Below are 18,665 nucleotides of genomic sequence, written 5' to 3'. Positions count from 1 at the left end.
GTTGCACGCTCCGGGTAATGGCTCCTGCACATTGTTCCTGCCGTCGGAAAGTCGCTGCGTGACAGTGAAACACCGTACAGCAAAACTAAGTGTCTTATCTAATAAAAACGCTACGACATATCAGTTAAAAAACAAGAGAGAATTTTTGCTCCTTTTGCCTTTTTTAAATTTTTTCAATATGAAATTATTTTTACTTAGGAGGGAAGTACGCACGGAATTGAAAACAAACGAGTCGTGGTACTGCCATGCAATCTACGCGTAATACATGGTAATAGCGGTACAGAAACCATTTTATAAAGCTCGGATAGACATACCTTATTTTATACCATGCCATAGAAAATACAGCCAATCAGAATACAGGAAAGCCGTTGTATATTCGACGGTATTCAACCCAACCTTCCCATAGTGCGCTGCGACTGTATTCTCGACGAAATTTAGTAAGCGTATTTTCTATGACATGGTATAAAATAGTTACACAACACTTTCTCGTGGTATACTATGGAATATCCCACTTGTCACTTGTATTTTCTTGGCATACACACTCGCCTAAAGGCTCGTGTGTATACCGAGAAAATACAAGTGACTCGTGGGATATTCCATAGTATACCACTCGAAAGCGTTGCATAACTAGTATATATTAAATTGGAGGGAAAATTTCTTTTGAATAAAGGAAATTAACGCGAGGGACTGGACAAAGTTTTAAAATGAAGTAAAATAACGCGACTTTTGATGTCTCTTACGATAGTCTGGCTGTTGTACCGCTATTATGAAAGCAAGAATAAACTGGAAATGTTGTAGATTACATATATTAAGGCTTTTACATTGTAAAAGACTGAAAAAGTGCTTTTGTTTTCTAGTTTCTATGTGGACAGCATCCAGTGTTTGGAACAAAAAAAGGTCTTGTAAATTCAGTAACGCTCCACTTTAATAATGTCGCGAAAATTAGGGCTCACAAAAAAGAACCCACCATGAAATTTTTGGTTACTTTTCATGGAAGGTTAATTTCCTATGATAAGGTAATCTGCAAACGTGCCTAGACTGCGATGTTGATACAAAAGCTTGTGAGTAGAAGAACAACAAACAAGTTATCTGAGTTAGTCAAAGCTTCAGTCCATCACACATCCGAAAACTTACAGCCTTGACTTTTAGTTAAAGTACAAGTCTTTGACACAATCGTGGCTTTAGAGCACAGTTGTCAGTCCGAATCTCATGGCCGTTTCAAATACATCTCTGACTCCATCTAATGTTTTCGCAGAACATACAAGGAAAGCCTTATTTGCCACTGCTTATGAAAATATTGTGCTTACCCCCGGCAGTACACATTGTTTGATCAGCCCTTGAACAATAGTTGTTCTAAAGACGGCTCTACAGATAAAAACGTCCACATTATATGGTTCTGTCAGTCACTTGTTAAATTAAATTTCTACGGGTACGATATTTCAGACTCTTTATTGTATACGGCATTTGGAACTTCCATATCGCCTTCTGGGCAAAAGTGCAGCTCTCGCGGCCGTTTCAAATACCTCTTTCACTCCATCATTTTTTTTAGCAGAGCATTCCATGTAAGAGTAACCATTGATCCTTTCACACATAGCACGTCCCTCCTCGCTTGTCACGGGCGCTCTTCCTAACTTCGATAACTCTTCCTTTGTTTCTTGGTCATCTCTCAGATCTTTTTTCATTCCAACCAAAATGATTGGCACATTTGGGCAGTAACGGCTCACTTCAGGAAACCACTTATTGGCGACGCTCTCTAAACTCTCGGGTCTATCAATGGAGAAACACATCAGGATGACGTCAGTAGCCGGATATGACAGGGGTCGTAGCCTGGCGTTATCTTCCTGTCCTGCAGTATCCCACAATGCTAGCTCTACTGCCTGGCCATCGACTTCGATGTCAGCCACACTATCTTCAAAAACTGTGGGCACATAAACTTTAGGGGCCTCACCCTTAACGAAAACATAAAGGAGGTGTGTCTTCTCATTGGCTCCCCTGCCTTCAATGTGGTCTGCATCGCCTACAATGACCAGCTTTTTCCTAATGGCTGACATGATGAATTCTCGAACTGGAAAACAGAGGAAAACGCATGATCAAATAACGCGATCTAAGGGGGCGTCATTACGAAGGAGGCAGCGTGGCCGAGTGGTTAGAGCACTGAGTGAATAGTTTAAATCTCCACCACCCCTCCCATATGGCGTCAGAATCCTCGCGCTATCCCCCCCGTCCCAGGCACCTCCACGAGTCAATTGATGTTTCGATACATCATGATGTGAATATTAGCTAGGAGAACAAATGTATTAGTAATCGCGATGCATTGGGTATAACATTTAGTTACAGTAACTCAATCATTGAGTAAACTGACGGTATTTTCTCTTTTATAAATGTCTATAATTTTTAATTGGATAAGACTGACTGACTCGCCGCCAAGGCCGCTTATTTCTTGCGAAGTTTGTTTTTGATCAAATCTTGTTATTGTCAATGTAATAATGAAAGTTTGGCGAAGTAATCTTCAACTTACCTAAAAGCCGCCAACAATATTTTACTTCACAGGCGCTATAGAGTGGATACAACGCGACTAACTGTAACTGAGTAAATGTTGTCCGTGCAATTGTGAAAGAGGAAGTTATTCTTTCACAACGATTGAGCGGAAATGACGTCGCCATGGAGTCACGCACGTTGCTTGCAACATGGCTGCGAGACTGACCGGGTGAGAGACGCGCCATTTCAAAGATAAAAAAAATAATTGCTTCAAATACGCGTACAACAAAAATCTTAATTAACCAGGCTATTTATAAGTGGTTGTTCACAGATCAAAGCGAAGTTCGACCGCGTCTTGCGTCTAATTACAATTTGCCGGAAAGAGATTTCGTTACTTGCACTTGTTTTTGTATATCATTGTGTAGTCACGTGATCTACGCGCGTGATGTCTTGCTTGACATCGATATCTGAAACAATAGAGTCAGGCCAAAAAAGTTCTAGGAAATCTCGATCAGTAAAAGTCGTAGAATTGAATCTGTATTTCGAGTGAGTCGCCAAGATCAAAGAGAGTCTGATCTGAAGGTTTGGTGGCCATGGGTTGAGTTTTTTGTTGGTTCTCGTCCTTGCTCCGAGGGTTTTTATCCGGGCTCTCTTGTTTTCGTCCCTCCACAAAAACCAACAATCCAAATTCCAATTTGATCTTCGATACACGTACATGTCATAATAAGTTCCTAAGAGCTCTTCTGAGTTATGTGGGTAAATAAATGGCAATAACATTTTTTTTTTACATTCTCTAAACTGATCACTAAAAATCTTATCCTTTGTATTTCAGGAGTTTTTTCTTTCATTCCTACGTGTCCGAGAATTTACAGCCTTGACTGTTAGTTAAAGTATACTGCATTTCCTATGTCCGAGCCGAAATCCATGTCTACATCTACTGGGTGGCTTTGGCTGATCAGTTGTCAGTGCAGCTCTCGCGGCCGTTTCAAACACATCTCTGACTAGGGCTTTCCACAAGTTGCTCGGCAACTTTTTGGCAACTTTTCATGTTTCGAGCAACTTTTTCCCATTCGAGCAACTTTTTTCCTCTCGAGCAACTTGTTGTATTTTCAGCAAATTCCAGCCGAAGATCTCCGAAGATTATCCGAGTGTTGTTTAAAGGCAATACGAACGTTTCCGAAGATTTACGAAGTTTGCCGAAGATTTTCGAGGAACATCTGAAGACGATTCAACTTTCGGCTCATTCTGCACTAAAACATTACAAACCTCTTCAGCAAACATAACGTCATCGATATCTTCACGATTTTTCTCAGTTAAAGAAATCCTTGTTATTTAACAAATTTTCCCCTTAATACGTTATTTAGATACTTCTTTTGCTGTAAAAATGCATAACCCTGCTTAGAAATCTTACCCTCAAAGGGAAATTAACATAATAAATAATTATATTAAGAGAAATTCTCTTGATTAGAAGCAGCGTTTTGGATTTTTTGGAGCAACTTTCGAGCAACTTTTATTATCAGAAGCAACTTTTTTGGATTTTTGGAGCAACTTTTTGAGAAATTACGGGCAACTTTTTGGGAAATCTCGAGCAACTTGTGGAAAGCCCTATCTCTGACTCCATCCATTGTTTTAGCAGAGCATTCCATGTAAGCGTAACCATTGATCCTTTCACACATAGCACGTCCCTCCTCGCTTGTCACGGGCGCTTTTCCTAACTTTGATAACTTTTCCTTTGTTTCTTGGTCATCTCTCAGATCTTTCTTGTTACCAACTAAAATGATTGGCACATCCGGGCAGAAAAGTCTTACTTCAGGAGTCCATTTTTCGGGGATGTTTTCTAAACTGTTAGGACTATCAATGGAGAAACACATCAGGAAAACATCAGTTTGGGGATAAGAGAGAGGGCGCAATCTGTCATAATCTCTCTTTCCTTGTGTATCCCACAACTCTAGTTCTACCATCTTGCCATCAACTTCAATGCGACTCACATAACTGTCAGAAACTCTAGGCAAGTATTCTTCAGGGAACTTGTCACAAGCGAACGACCACATAAGGCATGTTTTTCCACATTCGCTGTCTCCTATAACTAGTTGTACCTATCGGTAAGTGCCAATGAGCGAAATATTTGTTCGTAAGAACAGTACAGATACTGAATAGTTTTCGATAGAACTTAATATATTTTAATATTTGAAATGACCAAAATATGGTAAATTGAACTTTAGGTAATGCGAGAAGAAAGTGTTATTTCTCTGATGTTCAGATTAAATGACACGGGTTTGACAGATTGATAATTAACTCTTGACAAATCTTTTAATTTTTGCTACGTTAAAAATGTCACAAAATGTGGGCAATAAATGAGGTTTGAATCGCTGTTTGTTTTTATTGCAACACGCGGGATACAGTAGTTGCATTTCGAGAACGTCTCATAAATAAAATCCCAAAATCAGAACTGCTAAGATTAGATGCTTATTTCAGTCTCGCATGCAAATTGTCATGTTTACGCATACTCAATTCCCAAGCGAATATGAACAGAAAATAAACCAAAACGGACAAGGAATATGTGAAGACAGAATTTATATTCAAGTAAACATTACATTTGCCGTTAGAAGCAAAAAACTTTAAATTTTCTTGCGTGTATGACATGCAGTAATTTTAGTGAGTGTTGCTTGGTATTGATTTTATTCCTTCGAGCGAAAATATAAACGTTATTGAAATTAGAGATGAAATCATCGGTTAAACAATTGCTATAAACAAAAGCAACACTTAAAGCGAATAAAGGTAGCATTTACCCGACCATGGCATTCTCGTAAGTCAAGAAAACTCCATTTGAAGTCAACAATCCGCTTTTGATTTTCGTGTCTCTCTTCAGAAATCAAAGGACTCCAAAGTCGAAAGATTATTTCAACGCTTTGGAGACCTTGATGTTCATTTTTTCGGCAGTAGAGTATTCTGTAATGTATCCTCTTTCCATTAAGAGTTCCATAAAGGTGTATTTATCGTAAAAGGGGCAATGACCACATTGAAAATTTTAACAGCGAGCCGCGTGGATCGAGCGAGGACGCCATTTTGCTCCTGATTTTGGTCATCTTCTCTTTAGCAACGAAAGAGAGACTGGGAACCAGTTTGGAAGAACAATACAACCCAAATATGGGGTTTACTTACACCCAAATATGGTCAAAAAAAAGTCCCTTACGCAGAACTTAAGATTTTCTCTGCCTATACACTCACACGCACACGGCTCTATGATTCTGCCGCCTCGACAGCCTCGCCTTTTGGCTCGGCTGCCTCGTTGGCAATAACCACCTTTATCGGGATGGCTGACTTATTTAGTGAATCCTCCATCTGTAGAGTGCAAAAAAAAATCAAAGAATAGGTTTATTTAAAATATAGTCCCTTTTTCCCCTGCATCCCTTCCATCTTCTCTGCGTCCTCTCCGCATAACCCGGATTTCCGAAAATTTTCTGATCACAATCAAAAATTGCCGAAGATGCTCCGACGACTTCTTAAGGTTGCTGAAGGCGCTGTAAAAACTTGTGATGATTTTAAATTACTAGTCAACGCGACGGCGAAACACCAAAAACACCGCAAATGACTGATTATTTTTGCTGTTAATTCGCTACTAATTGGACCAGTCGAGTAGAATAAATGGATAAACCAGGCAGGAGTCTCCCTCGCAGCCGTTTTTAGTGTCGTCACGCAACGCTCCTACCCCACAAGGAGCGTTGCGTGACGACACTAAAAACGGCTGCGGGGTCGAGGGAGACTAGTCAGGTATAGCGTAAGATCCGAAATTCAATACGGGGGCGTGCCAAGACTCACGCGTGATACGTGACAGTCCAGCTTGACGTGACTCCTTCATGTGCGGAAAACCATTCCTGCATGTTGTTGATTTATACTGGGATGCTAAAGTATTTCGTTTTAACCAGATCGGAGAGGCAGAACGAGCATATTGGAAAACATGATATATCTATATTTGCTCTTTCGTTTTACGGCACTCGTTAAATTTTGACAAGGGCAAGGTAAAAAGATATTTGCGTCATAGAAGATTTTTGTCAGCTAAAATTCTGTATAGGTAAAAGTTAAATTTTGGTGAAGCAATCTTCTGCTTACCTTAAAAAGCTACTACTCGGCAACCCTTCCCTTCACAGAGGCTATCAACTGAGTGGTGCAAAAGTCAAAGATCTTTTACCGACTAGTCAACCTTGCATATTTTAATTTATTCTGTCAAAGCGGTTAAGCTATTATTAGCTGCTGATTAACACACTCATCACATGACATCAGGGAAAGTCCCTCCGGTTTACCCTTTGACTTCTGATTGGTTAGAATAATTGTGGCACTTGAATGACCAGCGATGATTCGTGACCCATTCGTGATTTATTTTGAACCAGGCATTAGAATCTTTGTCACGTTGGGTTAGAATTTTTTCTAGTTTCACAATTATTTTATCCATGCAGAAAGTAATGGAAATCTCTTGCTTTATTTTTTTTTTATCTCCGTTTTTAAGTGCTGGTCTTTACGAATTTACTTCACTTACGACAACGGTTTTCATTGGACAGTCGGGAAATCGAGCTTGGACGCTAGACGAAATAGCTTTTCCATTGCGTAATTAACAACTTGCGTTGCATGTCTAGTGCAAACAAAGTACATTTTATTTTTAAAATGCTATTTTGTAGGGCAATTTCAATTCGAAAAACCTGGTTGCAACACAATTTGATGCGAAATTAAACGACGTGCGTGACTCCGTTCAGCTGACGTCATATCCGCTTTCTCGTTGTGTGCTGTGTCATGTAAGAGAAACTTCCTTTTGCAGGAACAGAGCAACAGTTCTAAATTTACTTTTTAACTTTACGGCATCAGTTATCTTTTAACGAAGAACTCAACTGACATGAATGAAAAACTTTACAACGATTTTCTGAACTGGTAACGACAAATCTTGATCTTTTGCTTGAAGATAGTATTTTTTTTCCATTGTGTTTGAAAACTTACAGCCTTCACAATTAAAGTAAACTACATTTCCAATTTGTTTGTTGTGATTGTGAGAGTCCTGGTTTTGGCGACTCAGTCTTCCGTGCAGCTCTCGCGGCCGTTACAAACACATCCCTTACTCCATCTAATGTTTTAGCAGAGCATTCCATGTAAGCGTAACCATTGATCCTTTCACACATAGCACGTCCCTCCTCGCTTGTCACGGGCGCTTTTCCTAACTTTGATAACTTTTCCTTTGTTTCTTGGTCATCTCTCAGATCTTCCTTGTTACCAACCAAAATGATTGGCACATTTGGGCAAAAATGGCTCACTTCAGGAAACCATACTTCAGGGATGTTTTCTAAACTGTCGGGACTATCAATGGAGAAACACATCAGGATAACATCAGTATCTGGATAAGAGACAGGTCGCAATCTGTCATTTTCAGGATTTCTCTCTCCTACTATATCCCAAAATGCTATCTCTGCTGCTCTGCCATCAACTTTAAGCCAAGCCACATAACCACAGTCAAAAACTCTAGGCACGTTGTTGCCATGGAAATTGTCAGTAGCAAACGTAAACATAAGGGATGTTTTTCCACATCCACTGTCTCCCACACTAACCAACTTTTTCCTCCTTTTCCTGATGGCTGACTCTGTCAGTGAGCCCTCCATCTACAAAGCGAAGAAAAAACAATAAATTGAAGAATCGGGATACTTAAAAAAGTCCCCTGCATACATGCACGGTTTTCAAAAATTGTTCCGACCACTATCGAAAATTGCCGAAGATGCAACGACGACTTGCGAGGATCGCTGAAGAAAAAGTCTGAAAACGTCTGTTACCCAGATCGGAGAGACAGAAAGAGAAGTGTGAAAGAAGGAGAAAAAATCATATAACTTTGACGAGTCAATACTACGACTCTTTTTGAGATGACATAACAGTTTCAATATTAAAGAGATTCCCAATCACTGGCGAACAAGTTATGATTATTTTCTTGACATAACAAGTACCATAGCAACGGTATAACCAGTTAAAAACACCCTTAATTTTACCCCCCCCCCCCCTTTCGACCATACAAGCCCCCCTCTGTTGGGTGACAGTACTGAACAGCGTTAATGTTGCTTGCTTTGAATTGCTTTTTTTTCATTCCGCTTATAAGAACCTCTAGATATAAGCCCTTCCATATGAACATTTGGAATGCATGGAACCACACAACGCAGGGTAAAACCAGGAATTCTTGTTGCCGTATCTCTATTTGTGGAAACACTCCTACCAGACGTTACTGTAACGTGTAGAAAAACTAATTAAACGGCACTTCGACGAAGTAAACCTATATCGGGCCAATATTTCAACTAGTACAATTAGCATGAACTAGTATCCTTCAGGCCCGCCCTGTTTACCTAAAGCCCATTCAAAACACCTTAAGCCTGGGCCAAACGAGGATGAGAGTTGATGATAGTTGACTCTCATGAGAGTTTTCGTCAACTCTCATCGACTATCATCAACTCGGACCAAACGAGAGCGAGAGTTTGAACTCTCATCAACTCTCTTCCTCGTTTGGCCCGGGCTTTACAAAGTTGTATGTAGGGAGATTTCTGCGTCAGAATTAATTCTGTCAACTGTCAATAAAAGATTACGTATACGATTAATTATTCAATCAAAGTCTCTTCGAGATATCGACGTTTTTGCATGAAGTATGAGTCGAAGGTTTATCCTGTGCATTGTTCTTCGAACTTATCATTACAGTTTCTTTGTAGTTTAGTTTAACAATTTCCTATCTTCGCGGAGGAAATGCAGCCATATAATTTTGTCAAAAATGGCTCGTCCGCGCCGGGTATTTATACACATATTCCTTAACATTACACAAATAAACAGTGGAAATTTCACCGAGATCTGACAATTCTATACTTTAAAATTGCAAGGAACTTTCGAGGCAGTCGATTACGGCAGCGAAATTAGCAAATGAAACAGCAAAATATGCGTTCGACGCTTTGTTTTTGCGACGCCATATTTGAATTGTTATAGGTAGACCGCTGTTCAATGTGTTCAAGGCCGTATCGTTACAATTGCTCCACGAAAAAGCACGAAAAAAATACGGATATTTCCGACTACTGTCGGAGTAAACATTGCGCATATAATTGCGGCGTAAACAAATCGTTACACTCAAGCTGCGTTTTGTCTAGGCTCTGCGAGGGTCGGATATCAAGACCCAGGATTAAACAAAAGCCATATATACAGTGAATGCTTTCGAATTATATTTGAAGATGAAATACGAAAGAATTTTGCTGTCTTTGACTGAAATTCCACTCGAACTGCGTAGATACGATCGCATGTTGTAAAGCGGATTCATGCGACATTGCTGTCAACGCGAGGTCTCGTCCCTAACGACCTAGGCTGATGACGAAATAGAATGGCAAGCACGTAGCGACCAAATTTGGCCTAATTTTTAACCGCTCCTAAGCTAAAAGAAGCCCCCATCTCTTGCATTTGTTTTAACTTCAATAATATCTTTGAAAAGAGCGAGTTTTTTGGTATGGTTTTTTTGACGTTTGTAATTTTTAAACGATGTAAGTGCTAGTGATTATTTATTCGTGTTTTAGTTACGCAATCCATTGTTTTTGCGACGCTTTTTATAGATCGCCTTTCAGACACACGTGCGTTTAGATAAGAAAGCTGACATGTCACTTTTAAAATTGTTATATAACGTTTGTAAATGTGACAAGTCACGTTTTTTCCACGAGATCGCAAGTGATCACCCACAGCGGAAAGTAATCCCTTGAGAAATTAAAACAGTCCCTTGAGAAATTAAAAAAGTCCCTTGAGAGTTTACAAATATCATTTATGTGGTTCCAAATTTTGTCCACATAACCCCTATTCTACGTTTTTAGCTTGTAAACAAGCAAAAACGTCGAAAAAAGAATATAAGTGGTGTCACGAAACACGAGAATTGCTACTCTAGAAGGAAGATTTCGTGACACCAGATTTCACAACATTGTAAATAAAGTCGATCATTGATTTGCATGCGAATCGTCTACGATCGTCCCGATCGCATGGGAGACCTTTCGTTGCGTTTGCAGATTATAAACTGTTCCCGTTCGTGGTGACAAGGAAGGACAAATAAGAGACAGATACAGTACTAGTGAACCACCAAGTGAGTCTTTCTAAAGAAATATAGCATGATAAATTTACCAGCGCGAGCGGAGTCCGCAAAGATTCCTCGACACGTGAAAGTTCAAAATCTAATGTCGCACTATCGCCGCCGAGCATCACATCGACAATTAATGAAAGTTTGGCGAAGAAATCTTCAACTTACCTTAAAGCCACCAACAGTATTTACACCACAGGCGCTATATACAGGATAAAATTCGACGAACTGCAACTGAGTAAAATGTTATCTGTGCAAGTGAAAGAGGAAGTTACTATTTCACAACGATGGAGCGGAAATGACGTCGCCATAGAGTCACGCAAGGTGCTTGCAACCGGTGTTCGATCGAGAAAGCATTTCAAAGACAAAACAAATAAATTGTTTCCTGAATACACGTACAACAGAAAGTCTTTATAATTGGTTGCTCACAGATCAAAGCGGCGTTCGACCAATGCACAATGAACAATTTGTCAGAAAAAGATTTCATTTCTTGCGCGCGTGATTTGTAGATTCTTGTGTAGTCACGTAATCGACGCGCGTGATGTCTTGCTTGACATCTGATCTCGGACTATTTCAGTCACGAAAAAAATCTAGGAAATCTTGATCAGTAAAAAGTCTAAGAATTGAGTCTGTACTTCGATTGAGTCACTAAGATTCAAGTATTTCTGCGTGTATTCATTTTATTCTTTACACTTAAAATCTCTTTTCGTTCAGGGCACAACGAGGAAGCGGATATGACGTCAGCTAAACTACGCAAAACGCTTAATCAGCAGCCAATAATAGCTTAACCACACTGACGGAATAAATTGAAGGTGGTGAACAATCGTCCCTCATTTGCAAGTTTGATCTCTCTACTGAAGATCGTCGACTTTTGCACTACGCAGTTTATAGCCTCTGTGTCGAGAAGGTAAGCAGAAGACTACATAGCCTGTGCCCCATGCTCAGGTAAAACTATTGCTTCACCAAAATATAACTTTTAAGTGCCGGGAATCTTTACCGACTCCGATCGCGCTGGTTTAAGAAGATTGTATCGTTCTCTTGTTTTCAAGGATTATTTTTCTTCCTTGTCACCACGAACAGAACAGTTTACAATCTTGTACGATCTTCCCACGTAACGTGAGTTTTCCCATGCGACTGAAACGATCTTGACAATTCAATTGTCTTACATGCATCGCTCAAATATACCCAAATTAGTTGCAAAATCACACGCATGATTGACAATGTTTTGTTTACAATGTTGTGAAATCGCATCTCACGAAATCTATCTACTTGCGTTACCAAACAACTGGTAATGAAAGTACGTAGTCCTCGTGACATGTCATTAATAATTGATCTTACAGGTAATCTTTTACTGAGGGTTGAAATTGTTGACTCGGATGCGAATAACTCCCTTTCTTCCGAAAACCCGCCAATAATAATGCGTGTTCAACTGCTTCCATCACGCACACACACAGCACTCGTCGAAATCCATAAAGGTAAAGTTGGGGGGGGGGGGGGTGGGGGCAGCAGGGTGGATGCCACGCCGGGCCGGTAGAGCGCTTGAAGAGGCACTCTCGAAAAAACTTTTTGCTGTTTCATCCCATTGAGCTTAAATTTTGAATAATGATAAAACTTTTTATCTCAAACATTTTTTTTTTAATTTAACGATTTTTTGGCGGGAAATTGACATCACAGTACTGAAGGCAAATTTTCATTTCCTAGTTATGGCACAAATAGTACAGTCATTTCTCTTTTAAGGGTGCACCTCTTAATACGGACACCTCTGTAAGATGGATATCTGATGTTGGTCCCGTCCTTGCTGTTTTTTAATCATGGACACCTCTTTAATTTAAGACAGACAGTTAGAGCTTGTCCCGACGGTGTCCGTTTTAGAGAGAGTTGACACTTGACAGTGAAATCAGCGCGAAAGAATTGTTAAAAAATCTCAATCCGCCTTGAAGATATAAAGATCTGAATTCTGTAAATGTTCGCGAGGAGCGGCAGTCCTAAGGAGGTGGGAATCGTGATAAATTGAACGACGTCGCCACATTTTTTTTTTATATTTTGTAAAAGAAATGGAGGGAACCACTATGAAAAAGGGTTCTGTGGGAAGTGGGAGATTCAGATCCCCCTGCCCCTCCCCATAAAGGAGCAAATATGGAGTTGTCTCGTTCTTGTACACTTCTCTTTCTGACTCTCTGATCTGATTAAAACGGAATGCATTAGAACCTCAATATAAATCAACAAGAGGAATTTTCTGCACATGTATTTAATCCCAATGTGGCAATGGTGAAATGCAAAGACGGAAGGCTACTGACCAAAGAAAATGAGATCAAAGCCAGATGGTGCGGAAAGCAGGCCAGTTCCCGAAGTTACTGTTGAGGTGGAAGAGGCGGATAAGATGAATGACTGGAACGATAACAAAGGATTGGATTAGGAATGCCCTGGGGGACAGTCCGTCTTCGAAAACCTTCGTAAGTCATTGGAGCATCCTTTTCTTTCATTTAAAATGTTTTTTCTGCTTTGCAGATGGAATATTCGTTGATGATGTCAGCCGTTAAGAAAAAGTTGGTTCTCGTAGGGGATAGTGGCTCTGGAAAAACCAGCCTTTTAATCTCGTTCGCTGATAACATGTTCGCTGGAGAATATGTGTGTCCACTTTTTAACAGTGGTTATCCTTATATGGCTTACATTAAAGTTGATGGCAAGATGGTAGAGATAGCGTCTTGGGATACAATAGGACAAAGAAATCCCCATTTTGACAGATTTCGACCTGGCTCTTATCCCAACACTGATGTTATCCTGATGTGTTTCTCCATTGATAGTCCAGGAAGTCTAGAAAACGTCCCAGAAAAATGGGTTCCTGAAATGAGCCACTTCTGCCCAAATATACCAATCATTTTGGTTGGTAACAAGAAAGATCTGAGAGATGACCAAGAAACAAAGGAAAAGTTATCAAAGTTAGGAAAAGCGCCCGTGACAAGCGAGGAGGGACGTGCTATGTGTGAAAGGATCAATGGTTACGCTTACATGGAATGCTCTGCTAAAACAATAGATGGAGTCAGAGATGTGTTTGAAAATGCCACGAGAGTTGCACTGACAACTGAGCCAGCGCCAAAGCCACGAATCCCAGAATCGCGGCAAAGACATAGGAAATGTTGTATACTTTAATCAAGGCTGTAAGTTTACGGACATAAAAATGGGAAAAAAATACTCTCTTCAAACACAAATGATTTGAAAGTTATCAGCTCAGACAATCGTTGTAAAAAATTTTCATTTATGTCAGAGCGCCGGACTGCTGTGCGGGAGGTCGTGGGTTCGAACCCCAGACCGGACCAACACTCAGGGTCTTAAAATAACTGAGGAGAATGGGCTGCCTTTGTAATTACATCTGCAAATGGTTAGACATTCTAGTCTTCTCGGAAAAGGACGATAAACCGTAGGTCCCGTCTCCTGAAACTTCAGTCTTATAACAGGGGACGTTAAAGAACCCACACATTATTCGCAAAGAGTAGGGCACGAAGTTCCCGGTGTTGTGGTCTGGCCTTTGTGTAGTAAATTACAGTATGTGTACAGCGCATTTGAACATTAATATTACATATGAAAAATGCGCTATATAAATTGATTATCATTATCATTATCATTATCAGTTCTTCATTTAAAAGATGACTTAACTGATGGGGTAAAGTGTTAAAGTAAATTTTGAACTGTTGCTCTGTTCCTGCACAAAGAGGAAGTTTCTCTTACGTGACCCAGCAAACAACGAGAAAGCGGATATGACGTCACCTGAATGGAGTCACGCACGTCGTCATTTAATTACAAACGAGGGTTTTCGGGAAATCTGACTGAAAATTAAAATTGAAGGTGGCGGACAATCGTTTTTCATTTGCAAAATTGACTTCTCGGTTGAAGATCGTCGACTTCTGCACTACTCAATAGATAGCCTCTGTGAACGGAAGTGTTGTTCAGTAGTTGCTTTCTAAAGGTAAGAAGAAGATTACTTCACAATTCGGGGGAATCTTGATAATTTAACAGTGGTACATGCAACTTTCGATCTGAACAATTCTATTTCACTTGAACCGTCTGAAATGGTAGTCCAATCTTCCCTTATATTACACGGCTACTGTAAATAGATTTACAGTTCTTGTTGCGTAATTAGTCCTTTTTCTACAGTCACGATAATACACCCAAAATAAGTTGCAATTTCGTAATTGCACGTTTCTTTCCCTTATTAAGTTTGACACACGCATGCAAATCAGTTATCGACTTTGTTTACAATGTTGTGAAATCTCATGTCACGAAATCTTCCTTCTCGAGATACAATCAGCTTATTTGTTATTCTTTTGTGTACATGCAAATTGCCCTCTTAGCCTTGCTGCAGGGTCAAATATCTTTTGTTGTTTGAACATGCTAACGAGGCTTGGAGGGCAAAAAGAATAACAAGTAGGCTGCAAAAGGTCTATTCTTGTGTTGCGTGACATTGTGTAACCATTTATAATCTTAATATTTTATCGTACAAGTAATCTTATTTTGACAGCTAGTTGACAAAAATTAACCCTGACGCAAATATCTCCTTACATACCGTAAAATCCCGGTTAAAAGCCCCGGAATTACACAACTTCGTAAGGGATTTTAGGGTGGCTTATAAACGGAAGGGTTTATATACAGAAGGGCTTATAAGCGGAATGAAAAAACGTTTAAAAACAAGCCACGGCAGTGTTGATCTAAATTTGTCCTTTATTATAATTTTGAAAGTCATAGTAAAGCAACATTATCCCTGTTGAGTACTGGTACCCAGCAGAGGAGAGTTTACATCAGGGTTGGGGCGGGGGGGGGGGGGGGGGTGCTTATAACCGAAAGTCTTTGTTTGTTTCCACGATCGCCCTTTAACCAGAGGGGGCATATAAGCTGGAGGGGGGGGGGAGTATAACCGGTATTTTACGGTACGTCAGCACGTTAAGCTTCGTAATACAGTCAACTCTCTCTTAAGACGGACACTTGGCGATGGTCCCGGCTATTTTTCTGCCATTTTACTGTAACTAAATTTCAATCTTGTATAGCATATTAATGAGTGTTTGGGAACCAAAGAGGTCGTTCCCTACTTACAGTTTGTAGAAGTTCTCAACTTTTGCATTCAACAAGTGAATACGGTCTTTTTATTGTTTTCGTCTTATTCCAGACCGTTCCAGTTTGCAAGGTGTACAATTTAGGTTTTAAAGTAGAAGCCGTGAACGGTTGCTTGAACAAGTGACATATAGACACTGTATAAAGAGACTTGTCACAGTTGACATGTAGGAACAGCTCACTTTCCAGAAGCAATAAACTATCGATTTTAATGAAAAAACGAGTCAATTTTCTAAGAGCATTTTTGTCCAGTTTGCATGCTTTTGCGCAAAACCGTTGTTTCCCATACAAACCCTTATAAATCGAATCTTTGTAACACAACACCGCTCGTAAGCAAGAGTCACGTCCAAAGGTAACCTGATAGAGAGCTTGGGCCGCCTGTGTTCAGTTCAGCTTTAATTTATTATCTCAGAGTTAATGGTGTCACGTTACCTCCACTCTCTATAAGGTGGACACCTCTCTAAGACGGACAGTTGGGAGCGGTCCCGATACTATAGTGTCCGTCTTAGAAACAGTTAATTGTGCCCGTTAATAATGCGACTTCAACTGCTCCCACCGCGCACAGTCCCGCACTCGTCAAAAACCATAAAAGAGCAAATATGATATTTCCCGGCTCCTTCATGCACACTTCTCTTTCTCTCTCCCCGATCTTGTTAACAGAAGCTTTTGAACTGCGTCTTCTGCAATCTTCTGCAATCTTCGTACATCTTCGGCGATTTTCGATAGCGGTCGGAATAGTTTCGGAAATCCGGGTAACATCAAAAGGAAACTCTCACGCATCCCAACAGTTGGTGGTTATACAGGTATGCAGGGGACTTTATTTTAAGTATCCCGATTCTTTAATTAAACGTTTTTTCCTTCGCTTTGCAGATGGAGGGCTCGTTGACTGTGTCAGCCTTCAGGAAAAAGTTGGTTATTGTAGGAGATAGTGATTCTGGAAAAACATCCCTTATGTGGACGTTCGCTACTAACAAATTCCCTGGGGAAAATGTGTCGACACTTTTTGACGGCGGTTATGTGGCTTGCATTAAAGTTGATGGCAAGGCAGTAGAATTAGCATTTTGGGATACAAGAGGACAAAGAAATCCCGATTATGACAGGTTTCGGCCTCTCTTTTATCCAGACACTGATGTTATCCTGATGTGTTTCTCCATTGATAGTCCCACTAGTCTAGAAAACATCCCTAAAAAATGGTTTCCTGAAGTGAGCCATTTCTGCCCAAATGTGCCAATCATTTTGGTTGGTAACAAGAAAGATCTGAGAGATGACCAAGAAACAAAGGAAAAGTTATCAAAGTTAGGAAAAGCGCCCGTGACAAGCGAGGAGGGACGTGCTATGTGTGAAAGGATCAATGGTTACGCTTACATGGAATGCTCTGCTAAAACAATGGATGGAGTCAGAGATGTGTTTGAAACGGCCGCGAGAGCTGCACTGACATATGAGCCGCCAAAGCAAAGACGTAGGAAATGTAGTATACTTTAACTGATAGTCAAGGCTGTATGTCAGACTCAGTTTTACTTAAAAAGTAAATGAAGTGATACGGTTTAAAAATGAATTTAGAACCATCGGATTGACGGCGCAATAATTATTGGCAGATACTAGTATAGCCCAAGAATATTAAAGCTAGTGCTGCGGCTGTTTTCGTCCGTTTTGCATTTTAGAATAAGGGTTGCACATTATAAGCGATAGAAATAAAGAGAGCAGATCTAGTGAGGCTTAGAGAAGCTTATTAAAAAAGGTTCAACCATCTAGCTTGGCGAGAAATTCTTCGCGAAATGGAAGCTATGGCAATCACGACCATGATACTGTGGATTCAGTGATTATAATCGCTAAAAATCTAAATGTTCGGTATTTATCCCAAACTTTCGTCATTGTCGTGTTGTTATAAAAACGCAGAGTTTTGTGAAGTCGTGCTACTTTTTATCGCTAAAATTCAAATGATTGTACCACGATTTTCAAACCACGTGGGGATCGCAAATGAGGTAAAACAAAGAACGACCAAGGGCCTGATTACATGGCGAATTTCAGCCCGGTTTGCCGGGCTGAAAAAACCTTTATGTAATCGCGTTTTCAATTTCAGCCCGGGCTGAAAGTGAGCTTGCGGATGCGCAGTGGTTATTTTCAACGAAAGAAAATGGCGGCCATGATAATTATTCAATTTTAAAAGTGTTTAGCCAGGGCTGAAATTCTGCATGAAATAGCAACAAAATTCCAACCCGGCAAACCGGGCTGAAATTCGCCATATAACCGGGCCCCAAGTCAACAAACAACCTGGAAACAGAAGAGTGAGAACAATAACTCCGACCGGCACGGGAAAATTCGATCTCCACGTTTTCATTACCATTTCTATGATGGTTATACTTCATAACAAACACCACATGTTGACAACAAGAATCTTTATGGAAACATTTTCTCTGCTTTAAAGACACAACTTAGAAAATCTCTTTTACTACTTTAAAAAATTGCCGACCTCTCCCACTCGCCTCATGTTGTTATTGTTTTTGCAAGTTTAGAATGAGAGGAGCTGCTCATGCGCCTTAGAGACATCCGCTGACTACCGCCCCGAATATTGCTTTGCAAGTTGTTAGAATATCGCTCAGTTTTCATATAAGAGAATGTGTGGGAAGTTGCTTCCCCGCCCCCTGACGTATTATTACTGCTAGTTTACATACACCTAATTGCAATAACGTTGTCATAGAAAAAAGTAAAAAAGAAAAAATGAAATAGGAATTAATTAGCTTTGTTTCATAACTGGTAGCATTTACAGAAATTTCACGAGTTTTATCTGCGCTTTTTAAGTCCACATTTTTATGCTGTAACACGATTAATTGATTTATTCGTATTTTGAAGCATTTTAAAGCCATTTGTACTAATAAATTTCATGCATGCGCTTAATTAATTCCTATTTGACTTTTTCCTTTTTCCTTTTTTCTATGACAACTTTATTGCAATTAGGTGTACATTCAACTTGTAC

General features: G+C 40.0%; 1 protein-coding gene, 1 long non-coding RNA gene and 3 pseudogenes across 7 annotated transcripts in view; 2 read left to right on the top strand and 3 right to left on the bottom strand.

Moving 5' to 3' along the window:
* Nucleotides 1–18,665, top strand: part of LOC144650780 (uncharacterized) — a 207,753-nt gene that overhangs the window by 94,880 nt on the left and 94,208 nt on the right. The window lies entirely within an intron of this gene.
* LOC144650765 (ras-like GTP-binding protein RHO) lies at nt 908–2,686 on the bottom strand. Its single transcript, XM_078510514.1, has 2 exons — nt 2,519–2,686; nt 908–2,065 (listed from the first exon to the last, which is right to left on the bottom strand). Exons 1-2 carry the CDS (start codon nt 2,661–2,663, stop codon nt 1,449–1,451), a joined length of 762 nt encoding a protein of 253 aa, XP_078366640.1. The 5' UTR covers nt 2,664–2,686; the 3' UTR covers nt 908–1,448.
* Nucleotides 2,893–5,449, bottom strand: LOC144648598 (ras-like GTP-binding protein RHO pseudogene; annotated as a pseudogene).
* On the bottom strand, nt 6,892–10,853 carry LOC144650769 (ras-like GTP-binding protein RHO pseudogene; annotated as a pseudogene). Its single transcript, XR_013570185.1, has 2 exons — nt 10,757–10,853; nt 6,892–8,117 (listed from the first exon to the last, which is right to left on the bottom strand). The product of XR_013570185.1 is annotated as a ras-like GTP-binding protein RHO pseudogene (transcript).
* On the top strand, nt 10,470–18,358 carry LOC144650770 (ras-like GTP-binding protein RHO pseudogene; annotated as a pseudogene). Of its 4 annotated transcripts, none has more exons than XR_013570188.1 (3): nt 10,470–10,594; nt 11,303–11,495; nt 16,562–18,358. The product of XR_013570188.1 is annotated as a ras-like GTP-binding protein RHO pseudogene, transcript variant X3 (transcript). The 4 variants fall into 4 exon arrangements; XR_013570186.1 differs by lacking the exon at nt 16,562–18,358 and adding an exon at nt 13,097–14,511; XR_013570187.1 differs by lacking the exons at nt 10,470–10,594; nt 16,562–18,358 and adding an exon at nt 13,097–14,511 and having other exon boundaries at nt 11,170–11,495.

Source organism: Oculina patagonica, chromosome 4 (assembly GCF_052425735.1).
Source record: "Oculina patagonica isolate OP01 chromosome 4, crgOcupat, whole genome shotgun sequence".
NCBI lineage: Eukaryota > Metazoa > Cnidaria > Anthozoa > Scleractinia > Oculinidae > Oculina > Oculina patagonica.
The sequence above is the reverse complement of the archived record's forward strand: the minus strand, read 5'-3'. Positions and strand labels throughout refer to the sequence as shown.

Excerpts from the sequence above, each read along its gene's own strand:
- LOC144650765 (XM_078510514.1), bottom strand. The coding sequence starts at position 2,663 with ATGGCGACGTCATTTCCGCTCAATCGTTGTGAAAGAATAACTTCCTCT. Across the intron at positions 2,066-2,518 it reads ATATTGTTGGCGGCTTTTAG|TTCGAGAATTCATCATGTCA; the intron begins GTAAGTTGAAGA and ends TCTGTTTTCCAG.